Raw genomic sequence first — 21,068 nt, 5'->3', positions numbered from 1 at the left:
TAACAAGGCATGCCCAAAGGATAGCTTCCCGCTACCCCGCATTGATCAACTGGTTGACGCAACCGCCGGACATGAGCTCCTTAGCATGACAGACGCTTTCTCCGGCTATAATCAGATCAAGATGCATCCTGGCGACCAGGAGTGCACCACCTTCACCACCGACAAGGGCCTCTACTGCTACAATGTTATGCCTTTCGGTCTGAAGAACGCCGGCGCAACTTATCAGCGATTGATGAATGCCATGTTCGCGGAACATCTCGGAAAAATAATCGAGGTATACGTGGACGACATGTTGGTCAAGAGCATAAAAGCCAGCGGACACGTGGCAAACCTTAAGATCATAGTAACCATTCTCTTGGCCTATGGTATGCACCTCAACCCAGAAAAATGTTTCTTTGGCGTCACTACCAGCAAGTTTCTGGGTTATATCGTCAGCGAGCGAGGCATCGAGGCTAACCCGGAGAAGGTACAACTCATCCTCGACATGAGGGACCCTGAGTGGAAAATACACGTCCAGTGCCTCCAGGGCAAGTTAACCGCCCTTTCTCGATTCATCTCCAGACTCACTGACAAGTGTGCCCTGTTTTTCAAACTCCTCAAAACGACTCACAAGAAGGTCATCAACTGGAATCCAGAATGTAAGGAGGCATTCCAGAGCCTGAAGGAATACCTAGCAGCAGTCCCACTCCTCTCCATCCCTGTGCAAGGAGAGACACTGTTCATATACCTAGCGGTATTGATACGCTTTGAGCAAGCGCATAATTTAACCCTAAAAATATCATTAGTAGTATAAGCAAGTAGGGATCGTTCTATTCCGGGGATTGAGGGTACACCTGTCATTGTCAAACAATTAAACAATTAAAATTAAAACAAAGTAATATAATCACAAAGATATTCACAAGTATAAACATATTTACGAAAAAGGGGGAATTTTGGATTTTGGATTCGAAAATAAACTAAGTTAAGAAAACAAATAAAACACATAAACATAATTAAACGAATGGAATGAGAGAACAAAGATCAAAACCGAAACTTATGATTAAAATTGATTCAAACCCTAATATTGTTCATCTAAGTCATGAGAAAGGAGTTGATCATGTGAAACATTCGAAAGCAAATGAATTCCCATTTTTTACTTTTCAATGCTAATTAACCTAAGCGAAAGCACCTAGATTAATCCTATCAAACATGCAATCAAACCCTAGAAAGCTAGTCAATCATGTCATGTTTAACGCATTACACATAGAGAAAGGCTATCAACTCAAGTGTACAACTTAGTATGGAAAAGTCCACCTAATTGCAATTCTCTTTAATTAAATTCGATCTTTGTACAAAACCTTTACTACTTTGATTCAAGTTTACACAAAACGAAAAGTCGATTTCATGTTCTTAAACCTAGCACCAATTATATCGAAACCCTAAGTGTTTGCAACCACATAAGATTAAAATACAAAAGTTATCCATAATGCAAATTTAATTAAACAAACCCACATAAGCAACTCTCGAATCACAATATATGAATCTGAAAATTCTCAATTAATCATAAAATTCCAGAAATTAACAATTGTTCAAACATATATGTCAACTAAGGCAAAACCAACGAAATACAAAGCAAAGGTTACAAAGTAGAGGTCGAATTACACCGTGGATGGAAGATGAAGATGGGTGAATAACGTTGAATCCTTTGAGACTCGAAAGCAAGCTTCAAAGGTGGAGGATGGATGATGATGCTCACGGCTTGGTTCTTCTCTTCCTTGGCCTTGCTTGAACTTCGTGGCTTGTCCTAGAGGATGTTGGAAAGGAAAATGGAAAGGAAATGGAGAGACAAAGAAGATGGAATGGATGAAGGAATGGTTTAGAGTGAGAGGAGAAGGTGTTTATATAGGGAAGAAAAAGAAGAGTGAAATGATAAATGGAAGAAAAATAATGAAAGTGGTTTGTAAAATATGGAAAAGATGGAGTAATGATGAAATGAAAGCAAGGCATGAAGGTGCAGAAGTATGGAAGTGATGATGATCTATTGGAGCAGAAAAATATATCCAAGGAAAAAGAGAAAAGCATCTAGCTTTCTTCATGTGGGTAGGAAACTTGAACATGTGGTGTTGAGCTGTTTTTAGATCAGTTTCTGCCCCTTTATTCCTTCAATTATTTCTCCAACAGGACTTCAGATTTGGCTCGTGACTTCTTCATATGAAATGATCTACCATGAGTGTAGATCATTTTGGTAAAATTTCAGAATTTATTTCCATGCCTTTGGGCTGGAAATGCTGCTGGACCTCTTACAGGTCCAGTTTTCCAGTTTTGCTTCTGCAGGAAATTGGGCTGACTGTTTGAAGGCCTTCCACTCAATTATAGCTCTGGCACTCTTCATAAGAAATGATCCTTAGGATGTGTAGAATGGATCTGGAAAGTTTCAGCTCATTTGAAGTTCATTTGGTCCGGCGGCCGCTCCTTCTTCCTTGCTTGGCTTGGTTTCTCCTAGCCGGAGTAGGAAAATGTGTAAAATTGACATTTTAGTACATTTCCATTTTTCTCCACCATTTATAGGTAAGTGTGGACCTAATGCTCATTTCACCATCATTTACTCCAATGTACCTAAGAAAATAGAAATTGAGTTAAAAATCGATTCGTTAAGGAATTAACTAAGCAAAATGTGAGGAATTAACTATTAAAATACCACTTTAAAATGCTCCTATCAAATTCCCTCACACTTAGCTTTTGCTAGTCCCTTAGCAAAATCAAAAACTAACAAACCAAAAAGACTATGACACAAAACAAAGAAACCAACGAAAAAAAATGACTAAGTATGGAAACAAAAACACAAAGACTCAAAGAAACCAAAAACGTAAAACACAAAGCAAAACACAAAGAAAAAAATGTCACACATAAAAGAGTAAATTCAAAGACAAAGACCAAGATGTTGACATCACAAAGACCTCTATTGCCCTTTAACATATTGTCTCAGAAATCTCTTACTTTCACAACACCAAGATTAGCACTCAACCAAGAATCAATGTTAAGCATTCGAGAGTTAATTAAAACATATGATCCACACATACACAAGTAGGACTTGGTTGTAACAATGGTGATGGGGTTTAGCTTAGCATGCTTCAGACAAGTATGATTCATATCCTCACAAGGTATATCCACTCTTTCTTCTCTCAGATCAAGGCAATGCTTAAAAGCTTATAATCACTCATTTATATGTGAGAGAACATATTTTAAGGCAGTCAAATAGCTCACATATATAAGAAACGAAAAGCACTTTGTGAATATAATTTTTTTTTTTCAAAAGATCTCATGAAGGATATCAACTACTTGCACGAATGGACCCAATCCATAGGTTCAACTCTTGTAACTCATCTCCACATCAAAGGCTGTCCCATCTTAAGGATCAAGAAGGTCTTCTCAAAGGGTTGTAATGGGGCTAAGGCTCAAAGTTTTCAGAAATGAAAGGTATGGAATGTCAAAGTATCCTAAAAACCTAGCAGAGCTCATGCAGATGTAGAGAGACTTCTAGAAATCCACCAACTCAAAACGCCACACCCATAGAGGTAAAATAAAAGGGCTAATGTCTTCATGTTGGGCCCAACCTTCCTTCTAAACTTCCTTTGAACTCTAGTGAAATGGACAAAGGTCAAATTTTTCTGTAGTGGGCCTTCAATTCAAAGCAAACTCCAAAATCACTAAGTATGGGGGATGAAAGTCCATAAACATATATATTTTTTTTCTTTCTTTTTCTTTTTAGCCGTACACAATTTTTCTCTTTTCTTTTCATTTTTTCACGGCTTCAACATATCTTTTTCTTTATGGACAAGTCTATCCCCACACTTGAACTTTCACCTCTTCTCAATCTTCGTCCTTAGCACCAAACCCATGTAGTATGTCTCAAAAGATAGCTCCACTAAGTTTTTAGAACAAAGGGTAGGATTATCACTATACTAAGGTTCAGGGGTTAAGGATTTTTAGGGTGATGAAAGAAAATGCTTAATGTAGGCTCAAAGGGGTTTATCTAGGGGGGTCCCACGACGGGCACAAATGGGGACACAAGTTTATTTAGCAATGGTGGTAATTCCTAGAGAACCTCTATCCCTTCCAGAATCAGGGCCATGTATTGATATCACGTCTCAACAAGCACAAGAGCGAATTCTAGCATTCTCTAGTCAATTAAACTTAATCTATGGCAAGCAGTCAATCAAGATGAAAGAATAATGAGATCATCAAAACATCGCCAAGAAATTAAGAATATATTTTTCATTTCACTCCAAGAAAAAGGGACATGGTTCAATTATCTCACATGGATTTTATGAATCACAACTCATCTTAACATGCTCATATTCTGTACCAAGGTCATGCAATCCATATCCACTACAAGTGCATACATTTTTCATATATCTCAATTAACCAAAGAATACCATGTTAAAATCATCTCAATGTTGTGATCCTCTTTTAGCCTTAATTTCAGAGATATAAGCTCATCCTAGACAGTTAAAAGGGCATCCTATGACTCAAAAATAAAAACAAAGGACTAAGACTCAATAAATAAAATCAACGAAATTTTTTTAATTTTTGACATTTTTCGATTTTTTTGTATTTTCCAATATATATGACTCAAAATAAAAGACTCAAATATAAATCCCTTCCCCCACACTTAAATATTGCATTGTCCTCAATGTAATCAATCATAAGCATGCAATGAAACAAATAAGCATAGATAGAAGACATTTATGAAAATAAATCCTAAAATAAAAACAAAAGAGAAAAAATTAAAAAATAAAAAGAGATAGGGAAAGAGAAAGCAAATCTGTGTAGGTAGACTCCTTCACAGCTACTTCTGAATTGGGTTGCCTCCCAAGCAGCGCTTGAGTTTAACGTCTTTCAGCCAGACAGAATAGAAATTAGAAAGTTAGTAACTATAATTAACTAAGAAATACAAAATATACAATTTGGGAGATATTTTTTTTTTATTATTTTATTATTATTTTATTATTTATTTATTTATTTTTTTTTTTTTTTGTAAAAAGCTGAATTTAATAAGACTGAATGAATGCATTTTATTTTATTTTTATTTTTTTTTTATTATTTTTTTATTTTTTATTTTTTATTTTTTATTTTTTATTTTTTATTATTATTTTTATTTTTATTTTTTTTTAAAATATAGGACTCAAAAATATTTATAGGACTCAAAATGAAAGACAAAAATATTTATAGGATTCAAAATGAAAGACAAAAATATAAATCCCTTCCCCCACACTTAAATATTGCATTATCCTCAATGTAATCAATTAAAAGCATGCAATGAAATAAGTAAGCATATAGGGATGGAATTTACGAAAATAACTACTAAAACAAAAAGAAAATGGAGGAGTAAAAGGGGAAGAGAAAGCAAATCTGATTATATTTTGAATTGGGTTGCCTCCCAAGCAGCGCTTGTATTTTACGTCTTGCAGCCAGACGGTACCTACATTAAATAAAGTTAGTAACTTAATATTAACAAAGAAATACAAAAAAAAATAAACAAGTAACTATGAATTACAAACTACAAGTATAATTAACAAGTATTTTGTACATAAGACACAAGTTAAGTATACAAGTGAGTATAAAAAGTAAAAAAAGTATTTTTACAAGTATAAAGTGTGAAACAACAAAATAATTTACACGTAAAGAGTATGCACAAGTATTTCTTTTGTTATAAACATTATTGATATCAAATCTAATTCCAAGCGGTAAATCAAGTGGACGTGCGGCCCAAGTATAGTCGTCTAGACACAAAGTCCCTCCTACATCCGTTGGGCAACCTTACTGAAATGGCCAGGTAGAGGAGGGCGAACACAAGAGGAAAAATCCATTTTGGCATGAGCTAGGCCCATTTATAAGCACTTCTGGATTCAAAAACCCGTCATGAACGTTGTCCCCTTCCTAGACACCATCTCACATAGGATATTCTTACTAGGATGTAAAAGGTCCTAAGTGTGTTAGACAGTTCAATGAATGTTAATAAAGGCCGCCCTCAACCTTAAGGGACCTGAACTAGGTACCAATAAGGGGTTTAGGCCAATATTAATAAACACGACTTCACCTATTCCATTCAATTTACAACTTACAATTAAAATCGTATTCAACAATAAAAAAAAAAAACAACCTAGTTAATTAATTAACTAAGTTTCAAACAGTTTATATACAATAATTATAAACAAAAACAAGTGATTTTTCAATTCCCCGGCAACGGCGCCAAAAATTGATACGCTTTGAGCAAGCGCATAATTTAACCCTAAAAATATCATTAGTAGTATAAGCAAGTAGGGATCGTTCTATTCCGGGGATTGAGGGTACACCTGTCATTGTCAAACAATTAAACAATTAAAATTAAAACAAAGTAATATAATCACAAAGATATTCACAAGTATAAACATATTTACGAAAAAGGGGGAATTTTGGATTTTGGATTCGAAAATAAACTAAGTTAAGAAAACAAATAAAACACATAAACATAATTAAACGAATGGAATGAGAGAACAAAGATCAAAACCGAAACTTATGATTAAAATTGATTCAAACCCTAATATTGTTCATCTAAGTCATGAGAAAGGAGTTGATCATGTGAAACATTCGAAAGCAAATGAATTCCCATTTTTTACTTTTCAATGCTAATTAACCTAAGCGAAAGCACCTAGATTAATCCTATCAAACATGCAATCAAACCCTAGAAAGCTAGTCAATCATGTCATGTTTAACGCATTACACATAGAGAAAGGCTATCAACTCAAGTGTACAACTTAGTATGGAAAAGTCCACCTAATTGCAATTCTCTTTAATTAAATTCGATCTTTGTACAAAACCTTTACTACTTTGATTCAAGTTTACACAAAACGAAAAGTCGATTTCATGTTCTTAAACCTAGCACCAATTATATCGAAACCCTAAGTGTTTGCAACCACATAAGATTAAAATACAAAAGTTATCCATAATGCAAATTTAATTAAACAAACCCACATAAGCAACTCTCGAATCACAATATATGAATCTGAAAATTCTCAATTAATCATAAAATTCCAGAAATTAACAATTGTTCAAACATATATGTCAACTAAGGCAAAACCAACGAAATACAAAGCAAAGGTTACAAAGTAGAGGTCGAATTACACCGTGGATGGAAGATGAAGATGGGTGAATAACGTTGAATCCTTTGAGACTCGAAAGCAAGCTTCAAAGGTGGAGGATGGATGATGATGCTCACGGCTTGGTTCTTCTCTTCCTTGGCCTTGCTTGAACTTCGTGGCTTGTCCTAGAGGATGTTGGAAAGGAAAATGGAAAGGAAATGGAGAGACAAAGAAGATGGAATGGATGAAGGAATGGTTTAGAGTGAGAGGAGAATGTGTTTATATAGGGAAGAAAAAGAAGAGTGAAATGATAAATGGAAGAAAAATAATGAAAGTGGTTTGTAAAATATGGAAAAGATGGAGTAATGATGAAATGAAAGCAAGGCATGAAGGTGCAGAAGTATGGAAGTGATGATGATCTATTGGAGCAGAAAAATATATCCAAGGAAAAAGAGAAAAGCATCTAGCTTTCTTCATGTGGGTAGGAAACTTGAACATGTGGTGTTGAGCTGTTTTTAGATCAGTTTCTGCCCCTTTATTCCTTCAATTATTTCTCCAACAGGACTTCAGATTTGGCTCGTGACTTCTTCATATGAAATGATCTACCATGAGTGTAGATCATTTTGGTAAAATTTCAGAATTTATTTCCATGCCTTTGGGCTGGAAATGCTGCTGGACCTCTTACAGGTCCAGTTTTCCAGTTTTGCTTCTGCAGGAAATTGGGCTGACTGTTTGAAGGCCTTCCACTCAATTATAGCTCTGGCACTCTTCATAAGAAATGATCCTTAGGATGTGTAGAATGGATCTGGAAAGTTTCAGCTCATTTGAAGTTCATTTGGTCCGGCGGCCGCTCCTTCTTCCTTGCTTGGCTTGGTTTCTCCTAGCCGGAGTAGGAAAATGTGTAAAATTGACATTTTAGTACATTTCCATTTTTCTCCACCATTTATAGGTAAGTGTGGACCTAATGCTCATTTCACCATCATTTACTCCAATGTACCTAAGAAAATAGAAATTGAGTTAAAAATCGATTCGTTAAGGAATTAACTAAGCAAAATGTGAGGAATTAACTATTAAAATACCACTTTAAAATGCTCCTATCAAATTCCCTCACACTTAGCTTTTGCTAGTCCCTTAGCAAAATCAAAAACTAACAAACCAAAAAGACTATGACACAAAACAAAGAAACCAACGAAAAAAAATGACTAAGTATGGAAACAAAAACACAAAGACTCAAAGAAACCAAAAACGTAAAACACAAAGCAAAACACAAAGAAAAAAATGTCACACATAAAAGAGTAAATTCAAAGACAAAGACCAAGATGTTGACATCACAAAGACCTCTATTGCCCTTTAACATATTGTCTCAGAAATCTCTTACTTTCACAACACCAAGATTAGCACTCAACCAAGAATCAATGTTAAGCATTCGAGAGTTAATTAAAACATATGATCCACACATACACAAGTAGGACTTGGTTGTAACAATGGTGATGGGGTTTAGCTTAGCATGCTTCAGACAAGTATGATTCATATCCTCACAAGGTATATCCACTCTTTCTTCTCTCAGATCAAGGCAATGCTTAAAAGCTTATAATCACTCATTTATATGTGAGAGAACATATTTTAAGGCAGTCAAATAGCTCACATATATAAGAAACGAAAAGCACTTTGTGAATATAATTAGCTCACATATATCAACCGCTGAGGCAGGTAATGCAGAACCCTGAACATTCGGGGCGCCTTAGCAAGTGGGCCATTGAGCTCAGCGAGTTCGACATTGATTACAAACCAAGAACCGCCATGAAGGGCCAGGCGGTGGCGGACTTCATTGCTGAACTCACCGAGCGTCAGCCAGAACCCGGCATGGAGACAGAGCTCGGAACGGAAATGGTAACCGCTGAAGAACCAGCTCCCCTACAGTCAGACTAGAACCTGCATGTGGATGGCTCCGCTAGTGCCAAGGCCAGCGGCGCCGGGGTCATCTTGAGAGGACCAGGGGGGTTGAGCGTGGAATACGCGTTAAAATTCAACTTCAAAGCCTCAAACAATATGGCGGAGTACGAAGCACTCATGGCCGGCTTACTCCTTGCCATCTATTCAGGGGCTGACAGTGTCAACATCTTCAGTGATTCTCAGTTAGTCGTTAACCAGGTCAACGACAGCTTTCAGGCCAAGGACCAACAGTTAGCGGCATACTTGGGGTACGTCAAGACACTGCTCAAAAAATTCAAATTTCACACCATCACACAAATCCCCAGGGAAAAGAACGCCGAGGCTGATTCACTGGCGAGACTGGCAACCGCTCAGCCACATCAAAGTTCAGCGGACACAAGAGTGGAGTGTCTTGACAGGCCAAGTATTACAAAAACCTTGGCGGAGATCTTCAGCATTGAGGTCAATCCCAGCTGGATGGACGAGATTATCGAGTACAAGCGCAACGGGACATTGCCAGAGGACAAGGTCAAAGCACGACAGCTTCAGCAGAGAGCAACCCGCTACAACATCCAGAATGGCAAGCTTTACCACCAGGGATTCACCCACCCCAACCTCCGCTGTCTAACCCCAGAAGAGGGAAAGGTCGTGTTGACAAGGATACACAGCGGAGAATGCAGAAACCACTCGGGCGCCAGATCCTTGGCCAATCGCACGATGCGACAAGGCTACTTTTGGCCCACACTCGGCGATGACGCCCGGCGAATCTCGAGATCTTGCCACAAGTGCCAGCAGTATGCTGATCTCCCACATGCACCGGCGGAACCACTGTCAATCATCATCGGCCCATGGGTTCACTCAACGTGGGGCCTCGACCTGATGGGAAAATTCCAAACCTCCAAAGGCCAGTTCAAGTACATCATTGTTGCTATCGACTACAACAGCAAGTGGATAGAGGCAGAGCCACTGACGGCAATAACTACCGCCAAGGTAATTCACTTCCTCTGGAAGAACATCTACTGCCGCTACGGTGTCCCACATACAATCATTACAGACAACGGCACACAGTTCAACAACAAGGAACTCATATCTTTCACCGCCAACCTTGACACCAAAATGAGTTTTGCGTCTGTCGCTCACCCCCAAACCAACGGCCAAGTCGAAGCAGCAAACAAGATAATCAAGAAGCTGTTGAAAAAAAAACTCGACAACGCCAAGGGTTTGTGGGCGGAGAAGCTTCCAGAAGTTCTATGGGCCATCAGGACAACTCCAACTTCCGCCACTGGCGAAACTCCTTTTTGTATGATGTTCAGAACAGAGGCTGTCCTACCTGTCGAGGTAACTCAACCTACCGCTAGGGTCGAAGGCTACTGCCCAGAGACCAACAGCGACGGCGTCAACCTGGACAAGGACCTCCTAGAGGAAAAATGACACAAGGCCCATTTGCACAACCTGCAAAACAAGCAGTGGATATCGCGTTTCTACAACACCAGGGTCAAAGCCCGGAACCTTCAACTGGGGGACTGGGTAATGAAGGAAGTAATTCCACCGCCAACCAAACTCCGCCCAACATAGGAAGGTCCATACAAAATTGTGGAAGTCGTTAGCCCAGGCACCTTCTACTTAATGGACAAGGATGGCGTCACAACGACCCACCCTTGGAATACCGAACACCTTCGGTATTACTACAAATAGTCATACCGCTACCCAAGAGCATCTTGACTTAGCTAAATTTTTGTTCAATATTTAGCTAAGGGAAGCTACCCAACGGGTACTACCCCGCTTTTGTAAACGCTGATCAGTCAGCTATCAATGAAACGAGGAATTATTCAAACCATTGTTACCAAGTCTAGCACTGAGGGCAACTGGCAACGCCAACAACAGTCAGCGGACCACATCCGCTACATTGTGCACTTGGACCAATCTTAATTCCTTTAATGTTTCATTGATTCACAAAAGAAAACTCAAGTCAAAACTCTAGCGGTATAGACATATCATGACAAACCCAACAAAATTTCAAAATGTCACATTCATATACGCAGGGCTGGGACAACCCACCCAAAAGTGTTCATTACAAAAAAAAAAAAAAAAAATTTACTCCTCAACGGCTACAAAAAGGAGTTCAACATCTCTCAGGGGTTGGCCTCAGCATCTTCACCTTCGGCATGCGGCGGCGGGTGTGCGCGGCTTGTTTGGTTAGACCCTCGGGCAGTGGGACTTGGAGTCTCCATTGTACCATCCGCCCGAGTATGAGCCGCCAAGAAACCAACACGCGACACTTCCGACTGGGTAGGAGGAGGAGTCCGCTGGGAACCATCCGCCGGGCGTGCGCCACTCTCTCTGCTTCCCGAGCGAGCGCCTTCAGCTTGGGCGGGGACCACACCCTTCTCCGGTGGGGCATTCTGAGCTGGCGGCACGTTGGGCTGGGACGCCTTCACCCAGTCGATAGCGCCCTTCTGTTTCAGCATCTCCACATTGGCTAGGGCCCCAGCCTTCGCCGCCTCAGTCATTGCCTTTTTATAATCCGCCGACTGTTTGAATACCTCAACAGCGGCGGCCGCAGCGCGGCTCCCTTCAGCTCTCAGGCGGGCGACCTCACCCTCCAGCTTTTTCACCTCGGCTAGTCTGGCGGCGGACTCCCGCTGTAGGATATCAATCTTCTTATCCTTGGCGGCCACCCGTTCCAGCAGCAGGGACATGTCTTGCTCCAGCTTGGAGACATGATCATTCCGCTCCAAGTCCCGCTTGACGGCCACCGCCAGTTTTCCGTGGGCATCTGCGACATCACAATCCGCATTTGTCAGGCGCCGTTCCACCTCCGCCAGCCTGTCCCTGGCCTCCGACAGCTCTCTCTGAAGACCCTGGATCTCCTCCCTGAGCTCCAGCTCAACCCGGGGCTGCTTCGACGCCGCCAGGAACATTTCGTGCAGCCCAACCGACAGGTGACCGAAGGCCGAGCTAAAGGGTGACTGGTCAATGGCCGTTGGGCGCGAAATCCCCGCTAGGCCGCCAAACCCCAACCGCTCGCAGTGGTGGTAAAGAAATTACCGCTCACCGTCGGTCATGAACTCTGCGTATGCGGCAAATGAGTCCAAGTCACTCGCAGGCACCTCTCTCTCAGCGGCCACTGGCGCCTTGGGCGGAGCATGTCGAGCCCTCTTCTGCTGGCCGGCCCCGATGGTCTCCGCATCGTCCCCCTCTTCCTCATCAGCGGAGTCATTTTGCCGGCGCATTCGCTGAAGCACCCTTGTGTTTCCAGCAGCAGGCTGCAACCCCTTCTGTGGCTGCTCCAACCCGGTGGCGGTGACAGTCCCCGCCGGCTGCACCACTTTCTCCTTCTGTGACCCACGCCGAACGGTAGGCACTCTCTCTTTCTACGGCGCGGTGGTAGCAGACCCCTTTTTCCCGCAGTCCACATTGGGCCCCGCTTGAACGACGGGCAGGCCGTCACCACCAAGGTGGGAGTGATGCGGCATAGGTAACACCACTGGAACCTCGGACGGGCTCAGTGCTAGAGTTTCCTGGTTCACGACCTTCTGCTGAGCCGCCAGCCCCGAGGCATACATGGTCTCCAAGAAATTATCGATCTCAGCATGGTCCATAGCTTTGTCAAAAGCGTCGCGGCTCGCTTTGTTACCTGGCGGAGTTTCTAAAAAAAAAAAACAAAAAAACAAACCGGTCAGCCTGAGAGAGTCTGATCGAAGGTACAATGTGGCAGAGATTTCTTACCAACGGCACGAGTCAGTTGTTGATCGACCAACAACTCCCAACCGGTAAGAAGGCGAAAGTCCAGCAAATTGCGATTCCGCCAACAGCCTTTGATACGTGCCATGCGACACTCTTCTTCACGAGTCAGGTTATAGCGCAAGCCCGCTGCACAAACAAAAACAGTAATCGTTAGTACAGTACAAGGCTGTGCATAAGAGAAACCGCCAGCTATGTTCAGCGGAGACCGGCAAACAACCTCGGATAGGCTGAAACTCCGACTTAATCCTAAAAGTCGGCTCCCCCTCGTTGGACCCAGCTTGGTACTCCTACCCCACCGTGGCAACACAGAAGGTCCCCCGCCAGTAGGACATGGAATCCCTCAGGTTCTCGATCAGCTTGGGCGCCCCCTGACGACGGCTCAAATTCACCTGCCCTCTGCAACCTTGGCGCTTCACATACACCAGCTCGTAGAAGTGCAGCACTTCCGCCACAGTTGGCCCCTCACAACCGGACAGCCGCCATAGTGAGTTCAGCGCCAACATTAACCGCCACATATTGGGGCAAATTTGCCCAAAAGCAAGGCCAAACTCGCACACCAAGATTTGAAGATTTGGCACCAGCGGGAATGTCACTCCTTGGCGGAATATCGCCTCGTGCATGGCGGCAAATCCCTAGCCTCTGGAAGAATCGATGCCTTCTCGTCCACCGTCGGCGGACGCAGCTTCACTACACCTGGCAACTGGAACATCCGCTTCATCAAGTTGACCGCGGCAACAATCATCCGCCCTCCTGCCTCATCAACAGGGGTGCCGTCTTGGAGGACCCACGCTGACTCAGCATCCTCCCCCGTCAGCGGAACCACTGGCAGCGCTGTTACTTGCTAACCGCTCATCACGCCTATTTTTGGTAGCGGCAGCCTCCCCTGCCCTAGAACTCTCTGGACGCGAGGCACGACCCATAGCTACTTCCCAGGGTATGGTTTGTAGCGGCTCAACCTCTAGCGGTTCTGGCAATGAGGTTCCTGCATGGGCAGACGGACGCAACGAGTCAATAAACATTCTATCCGCCACGCTGAACGACACGTCAGACCTGGAATCCTCACTGCTCGAAATCTCTACGACGTTAGCCATCCTAAACCCTAAAACCCAAATCAGTTAGCTCAAACAAGATCTAGCCTATGCCTATATCAGTTATAGCCAAGAACATCAAGAACAGTTACCCAGAAAATGCCAAAACAAGAACAAACACACTCAACCCAGATTCGACCATCTAGCAAATCCCTAAACACCAACTCTCTGCCAAACACCATAACCCACCCCCAACTCACTTTACACCCTAAACACCAGAGAAGAACAGATAACACCCCAAAAACAGAAACAACAAAACCCAGAAACCAACAGACCCAATGAAATAGGGAAGAGAATCAAGATACCAACCTCAAAGGCGAAAACTCCGGTGTGATGGTGAACAATAGTCTTCGATGAGGGAAATCTTCGTCTTTCCGGGTACGATAACTCCATGAAATCCCAGCAGCCTCTTTCTTGAGTCTCGGACGAACAAAGCTTGAAGACGACGAGTAGAGTTTGAAGCTTTAGCAAAGTGTCAAATCTCGCTAGGTTCCCCCCTTTTATGTCAACGTCAAAGAATTCTAAACCGTCCACTGAAAAACGACATCGCGCAACAGCCGTACACGTGTCCCACGTCTCCACTCACTCTCCGGATTAACCGAGGCGTCGCCTCGGTTACAAAATCCATAATTACTCGCATTAATGGCGAGAAGACGGCCAGGCTGAGGAGACACGCCTCCAGACACTAACCCTCTAGGAGTTGGCCACGCGTCGACCACCATCAGACGAAGCGTCTAATGGAAGTAACCACTTGGGAAGAAATCGCCAACCGTCGGAAGTCTCCACTGAGCGAAACCCCGCCAACGGAACTTCTCCCTTGTCACCTTCCAAGTGACGAAGCCTCCGCTGAGCGAAACCCCGCCAGCGGAACTTCTCCCTTGTCACCTTCCAAGCGACGAAGTCTCCGTTGAGCGAAACCCCGCCAGCGGAGCTTCTCCCTTGTCACCTTCCAGGTGACGAAGTTTCCGCCAGCGGAACTTCTCCCTTGTCATCCTGCAAGCGGGGCGTCTTCCGCTACACGACACACCGCTAGCGGAACCCCTTTTTCATCTTGCAAGCTGCGTACTTTGTTCAGCGCAATATCGCTCAATAAAATACCGCCAAGCACGTCTACTGGACGCTGCTTCCTGCTACAGCCAGCGACGGATCCCGAGGCCACGCCTCACCCTGACAACGACCGCCACGCGGCGTTACGGTCAGACCGTCCCTACGGGACACGGGGACTTGTCAACAGTCTACGACGGCCCTGATCAGGTACATTAACCCCCGTCACTTGGGTACTAAAGATTGGGCTCCCTACCCAACACCCTCTGCTCCGTGCAGCTCCTCCTCAACAAACAATTTACCGACCATCCGGAGGTCCATCTTAGCCGGGGAGTGGGGGACTCCCTGGGGGGCCTAGCAGGGGCCCACCCGAAAGGGTATAAAGCGTTCGCTCAGTAAATCCATGGTTGACAATGCACTGACGCTAATTATGCTTTTGCAAAGTCTAGCGGAAGAAACGCTTTAAACCGCTGAGCAACTCCCCAACCAAGATTGCCCTCCTTGACTGGGGACTTGGGGGACTTGTACATACATGTACATTTACAAGCATAATTAGCTATAATGAGCTACGCTCATGGTACCGCCAGAGGTACTGATTCCCGCCAAAGGAATAGCCTACGGATACACAGCCAGGCGAGCTACAGCCTGAGCCTCGGATCACCCCCAGATCACCGCCGACGCGCCGTGCCAAGCATCAGAAGCTCCTGACGCTGGGGACTGAAGCACATCAGTCCCACATCGAAAACAAGGAGAAGATCAGCCTCCTCCTCACCTATAAAAGATTCTCTCCTCTCTCCTCATTAATTACGCATTTACTACTCATTTATTGTTATGCTGTCTATATGCATTGACTGACTTAGGCATCGAAGAAGTGAAGACCGCCCAACGCGGTCTCCCTCTGACGCCCTGTCTTTCGTTTGACAGCTAGCGAAGATCACCAAGTCCACAGAGTAGAGGTCCGCCCGTCGGACCCGCGTTAAACGAAGGTTTGGCTACCGCCGAACTTTGAGCATTAACATGGTGTATGTACTATATATTATGATTTTGATTCAATGAAACTTTTACCCGTTAAAAAAAGAAAAAAAGATGAAGTAATTGATTACGTGTCATAATTATATTAGCTATTGATATTGTTGTATTATCTCTATTTCTCTCATTCGATATAAGAATAAGTAATGGAAACAAAAATTTTAGAGATTCTCTAACATCCCTAAAATAGAGAATGAGATGAGAACATATTGGAGACTTTTTTTTTGTTTATGTTTTTGAGAAGAATACGTTGGAGTTGAAATTTAGAAATACCCTTATAATATTAAGGACAAAATACTGTATACTCCCTATACTTATAGGGTCTCGACATTTCAGTCCCTGACGTTTCAATTTCACCTAGATGCTCCCTAAACTCTCTAATTTCATACAATAGGTCCCTGCCGTCAATTTTCGGTCAAAAGCTCTGTTAAATTGCTGACGTGGCATCTCTTCCACATTAAAATGTCTATTTTACCCTCACTGACAATTTTTTTTTTTCCTCTCTTTCTCTTTTCTTTTTACCTCTTCTCCGTCGTCGCCAACCTCCTCTCTCTACCCTTGCACCTCCTCAACTGCACTTCTGGAGCTTGTTATGATGTTCATGCAAAACTCATCTACCTAGAAGGCGAAACCAACGGGAAGAAAACAAGCAAACTTACACACATCAAAGAAAACAAACACATTCATATTGACGTAGCATCAATCCTACAAGAACTTATTCATATTCAATTAAATCGGCTTGTCAAAAACCACAACCCATCAACACCTCTAAGTTTTTTTTATCCTTCTTCGCCATTAAAGAACCTGCAAAACCCAGACTGAATTAGAAGCTAAAGCCACCGCCGAGATGGAAAAGAAGCAAATCCAAAAGAAGCGAGAGGAAGAGAAGCGAGAATTAGAAGCCAAAACCAAGCTCCAATCCGCCGCTTCCGCCTCCTCCTCCACCGTTGCAACCGGTGGTGGTTCAACTTCCAAATCAAACCCTAACGCCGCCGCTACCACTCCACCTCCGGCAACCCCTCAGCCTCCAGAGCCCTAACCGACGAGCAGAAAATCGACCTGATCAACATCCCAAGGTTAAACTCAAACCCGATCATCGCTGGGCCTTCTCATGTCGATGGTCGAGGCACAATTGGAGTCGCCGATGCCTCCGGCGACCGCTCATTCACGCTTCTCTGATTATTCTGGTTCAATCTCGACCCGTACAACTCAAAATCTTGCAATCAACCAAAATAAGAACAATCGAAGGATCAACTAACATTATGCACTAACAAAGGAGGATAGAGATGTGGCTAGATTGAGCTGGATTTAAGCTTGTCAATTGGAGGCGCGGGGGCGAGTTGGGTCAAACCCGTAAAATTACAAATTGTGGAAATTGCATCGATGAGAAGAGTAGGGGTTAGGGAGGAGGAGGTATGGTGGGCTTCATTCGACGTTGTTCAATTTTGTTGAGAAGAGCTCCCCGTCGGTGAAGATGAGGATGAAGACGAGAGAGGGGAAGAAGAAGAGGTAAAAAGAAAAAAACAGAGAAAAAATAAATAAATAATAATAAAAAAAGTCAGGGTATAATAGTCATTTTAGCGTGAAAAAATGTCACGTCAGCCAGATAACAGAGTTTTGGACGAAAAATTGACGGCAGTGACCTATTGTGTGAAATTAGAGAGTTTAGGGAGCATCTGGGTGAAATTGAATCGTCAGGGACTGAAACGTCGAAACCCTATAAGTATAGAGAGTAAACAGTATTTTGTCCAGATATGGAATTGTACTTGGCCTTTTTTTTTTTTTTTTTTTTGAATCAAAGTATCAATTTCATTCAATGCAAGTCAGAATGACACAGATACATAGTTTCCCTTGCCATCTCTAGGGCAAGTTTAGGACGTGGTATGATAGCACCACCCGTTAGACAATCAGTGCTCACTTATTTTAAAGCGAGCCTATGAACTATGAAACATACATAGTAAATAGGCACCTAAAAACACAAAAAATGCATAGTTTCCTACAAAAATAGGAAGTAGGAAAGAAAAAAAGACCCTAAGCTAATTAGAAGGGTCGCAGCCCAATGATCCCAAGAAACAGTCCAACCTAATGCTCAACAGTTGACGAAGCCCAGCCTTTGCCATCTTGCAAACCGTCGGAGTGAACCTTTAACTTAAAAACCTTACACCACCATATATCTTTTGTGCAATAACCTTACACCACCATATATCTTTTGTGTAATAACTTAAAAACCTTACTGACCTAGCTCTGCTAGGGTTTGCCCGACGACAAGCGCTTTCGACAAAATTTCTTCTTCATGGCTGATAGTGGTGAACCTATGACTAGGAGGGTAGGGATTTATTCCCTTCCCTTCATTGGTTGGCTTGAGGGCACGGTGGTGGAAAGTTTTCTCGACATATTTTCTTAATTCTTGGCTTCTATTTTGTCTTTGAGGTCGTTCTAGCTGCTGGACAGGTAGTGATTCCGGGATTGATTAGGATGCTGTCTTCCATTGGTGACGGGTTTGTGGTGAATAGATTGGCAGAGTTTGGCAGTAGGACCCGGATATTGGTATCGGATTTGGGATAGGAACAATAGTCCACTACAAATGCAGCGGTGCGGCGAGTGGATGGGTTCATCCCAGATTTTGATGGCATTCGTTGCAGATGGTTTTCTGATTTCTCCTATTGCCGGGTGCAATGCGGATGGTGACTATTCTAACTACCTTTGGAAGCTACATCGTATAGTCATCGATGATGGGGTGGATTGGCTAGGATTAGAAGTCTTCTAGCGATGGAAGGTCATCCATCATGGTGACTTGGGGTGCGGTGGTGGTGACCGTAGGGTAGCCTTAGCAATTTTGACTAGTTAGGCCTTTTAGGCTTTCAACTAGTTTGTGGGCCTCAAGTTCGGCTGTGAATGGTTGGGCTGGGCCTTATGGGTTATTAGGGCTTTATCTTTTTCTTTGTCTTGTTTTTTTATTTTGGTCATCCTTTCTTCTTTATTATAGGTGATTATGACTATTTTATTCTTTTATTTTTTAGAGAATGAGTTGCAAAGAAATTAGTAGCTCTGTTATCTTTTTGTGCCTCTAGTTTCTTTAATTTGGGCGTAATTCTAAAAAGCGGGTGTGCTATCAGTGTGTTAGGTTGCTTATTCTATATTTAGGGATATGCTTTAATGCGTACTCTATATGGTGTGATCTATGTAATGATTTTTTCTGACCGACTATTATGGGTGTATCATTTTTATAAAGGCTGACCTCAGTCATCCCAAAAAACAAAAACATTTTTTGTTTGAGAAAAATTACCCAAACTCCAAAATTTCCCAGAAGGAATGCAGGCGTTATATTTTCAAACATGGCTTTTTCCCATTACAGCATCCGAAAATATATTCAATATATAATAGTAAGATCCAAAAAAATGGAAAATCAAGAGACAATGGAGTTTTATAGATTGAGCTTGATGTCACCCAAATCAAGCTGAGCAGCAATCTCCTCGAGCTGCTTCTTGACACTCATATCAATCAGCTTAGACCCAGAATTGCCATATCTCACAGTGAACCCCGCAACCAAACTGGGATCAATCTCCGACTTGATCCTGACATTCTTGGCGCCAGTGAGCTTCTGCACCTGCTTGGCTATCTGCGCCAAGTGCTGCGACTCCAGCTTCACCACCGAGCACACTATGGCCAGCTCCGTATCCGTAAGCTTGTTGTAAACGATCTCAAACTCCTTGACAATGTCCTTGATGACGTCGATTCTCTTGGCCTCAACCAAAATGTTGAGGAAGTTCACCGTGTGGGGCTGCAGCGCCGACGACTTGGCGATTTCGTCGAGGACGCCGCGCTTCTTCTCCAGGTTGACTGTGGGGTTGGTGAAGAAGTCGAACACCGACGGCTCCGCGAAGAACTTCTCGACCTTCTCCACGTCGGCGACGGTGGCGTCCAGGGTGTTGTTGGATATCGCCACGTCGGCCAGAGCCGCCGCGTAGCTTGCGGCGGCGGTGGCGTTCATCCGCGCGCCGCAAGCGCCGCCTCCGCGGCGGACGGAGGTGGATGCTGCTGCGGCGGTGAGTTTGAGGTTGAGGGGGGTGAATGTGGAGGAGAAGGAGACGGCGGTGGATCTGGCGGTGAGGGCGGAGGAGAGCGGTGGCGGTGGGGTTTTGGATTGGAGAGAGATTGGGGTTTGTTGGAGAGTGGCCATTGCTGCAATGATTTGGTGAATTGAAATGAATGGGAATTGCTGCGACTCTTTTTCTCCGTTTGATGATTTGAGAGAAGGGAAGTGAAGACCAGTGGTTTTGGGTGGTTTGGAGATGATATGAGGGGTTGACGGTGGGGATTGAGGGGGATGGAGGAGATGGACGGTTGGAGATGTCGTGTGGTGGAATTTTATCCAATATTTGAAGGTTCATGGCCACTTATATTTTGAGGAGATAATGGATTTGACGCGTGGATAAGTTTGATAGGACAATCCTATATCGATCGAGAAAATCTTCCAAACCTTTTCGAAGGCCTCGTCTGGTTCACTATCCCTAGTTTCCTAACTCCTGTAATTGCTTAAAACAACACCAGCATTGTTCATATGCTCTGTATATGTAATATTTATTAAAATAAAAAATAAATAAAATAAACAGTTTTTTTTTTTTTCTTCTTCTTTTTTAAAAAGAGGATAAAAGAGTTTCACTCCTGCCCCCACGGTGACTCGAACCCATGACTTCGTACATAGGTAGTGGGTGCTCTAACCACTGAGCTAACACCACTTCGTCAAAATAAAATAAACAGTTATTGCAGTTTGCAGAGAGAAAATAGTGAGATAGAAAAGTGAGGGTTGTTCCATCATTTATTTATTGTTTTCTTAATAAAAATTTATTTTATAATTGTCATATTTACTCTTATGATTTAACTTATTCTCAAAGTTTTTTAATATTTCAGGATTAAATCTGTAAATATATTTTTTATTTTAGCTAACAAAAACATATTCTCTTAATAATATTATAGATGTTAGTAGTCAACAGCCACAACCTTTCAAGTATTGGTCCATTTAACAAAAGCCTAAGCTAATTAATCAATTTCCATGTGACTATTAAAAAGTTTAAAATTCTAGTTTTGACATAAATTGTAAGATTTTAGATTTATAGAAATATTGATT

General features: G+C 42.7%; 1 protein-coding gene and 1 long non-coding RNA gene across 2 annotated transcripts; both read right to left on the bottom strand.

Moving 5' to 3' along the window:
* Positions 1 to 5,429: 5,429 nt before the first annotated feature.
* On the bottom strand, positions 5,430 to 7,366 carry LOC133741121 (uncharacterized). The gene is made up of 2 exons (XR_009861616.1): positions 7,146 to 7,366; positions 5,430 to 6,335 (listed from the first exon to the last, which is right to left on the bottom strand). It is a non-coding gene; the product is annotated as an uncharacterized LOC133741121 (long non-coding RNA).
* Positions 7,367 to 19,239: 11,873 nt separating this feature from the next.
* Positions 19,240 to 20,268, bottom strand: LOC133736872 (ATP synthase subunit delta, chloroplastic). Its single transcript, XM_062164472.1, has one exon. The coding sequence runs from the start codon at positions 20,118 to 20,120 to the stop codon at positions 19,365 to 19,367; it is 756 nt and encodes a 251-aa protein (XP_062020456.1). The 5' UTR covers positions 20,121 to 20,268; the 3' UTR covers positions 19,240 to 19,364.
* Positions 20,269 to 21,068: the final 800 nt, after the last annotated feature.

This window comes from Rosa rugosa, chromosome 3 (genome assembly GCF_958449725.1).
Source record: "Rosa rugosa chromosome 3, drRosRugo1.1, whole genome shotgun sequence".
NCBI classification, from domain to species: Eukaryota; Viridiplantae; Streptophyta; class Magnoliopsida; order Rosales; family Rosaceae; genus Rosa; species Rosa rugosa.
Note: the sequence above shows the minus strand (reverse complement) of the source record. Positions and strands in the feature narration are given on the sequence as shown.

What these genes read in the sequence shown, in the direction of transcription:
- LOC133736872 (XM_062164472.1), bottom strand. Translation starts at nt 20,120, where the DNA reads ATGGCCACTCTCCAACAAACCCCAATCTCTCTCCAATCCAAAACCCCA.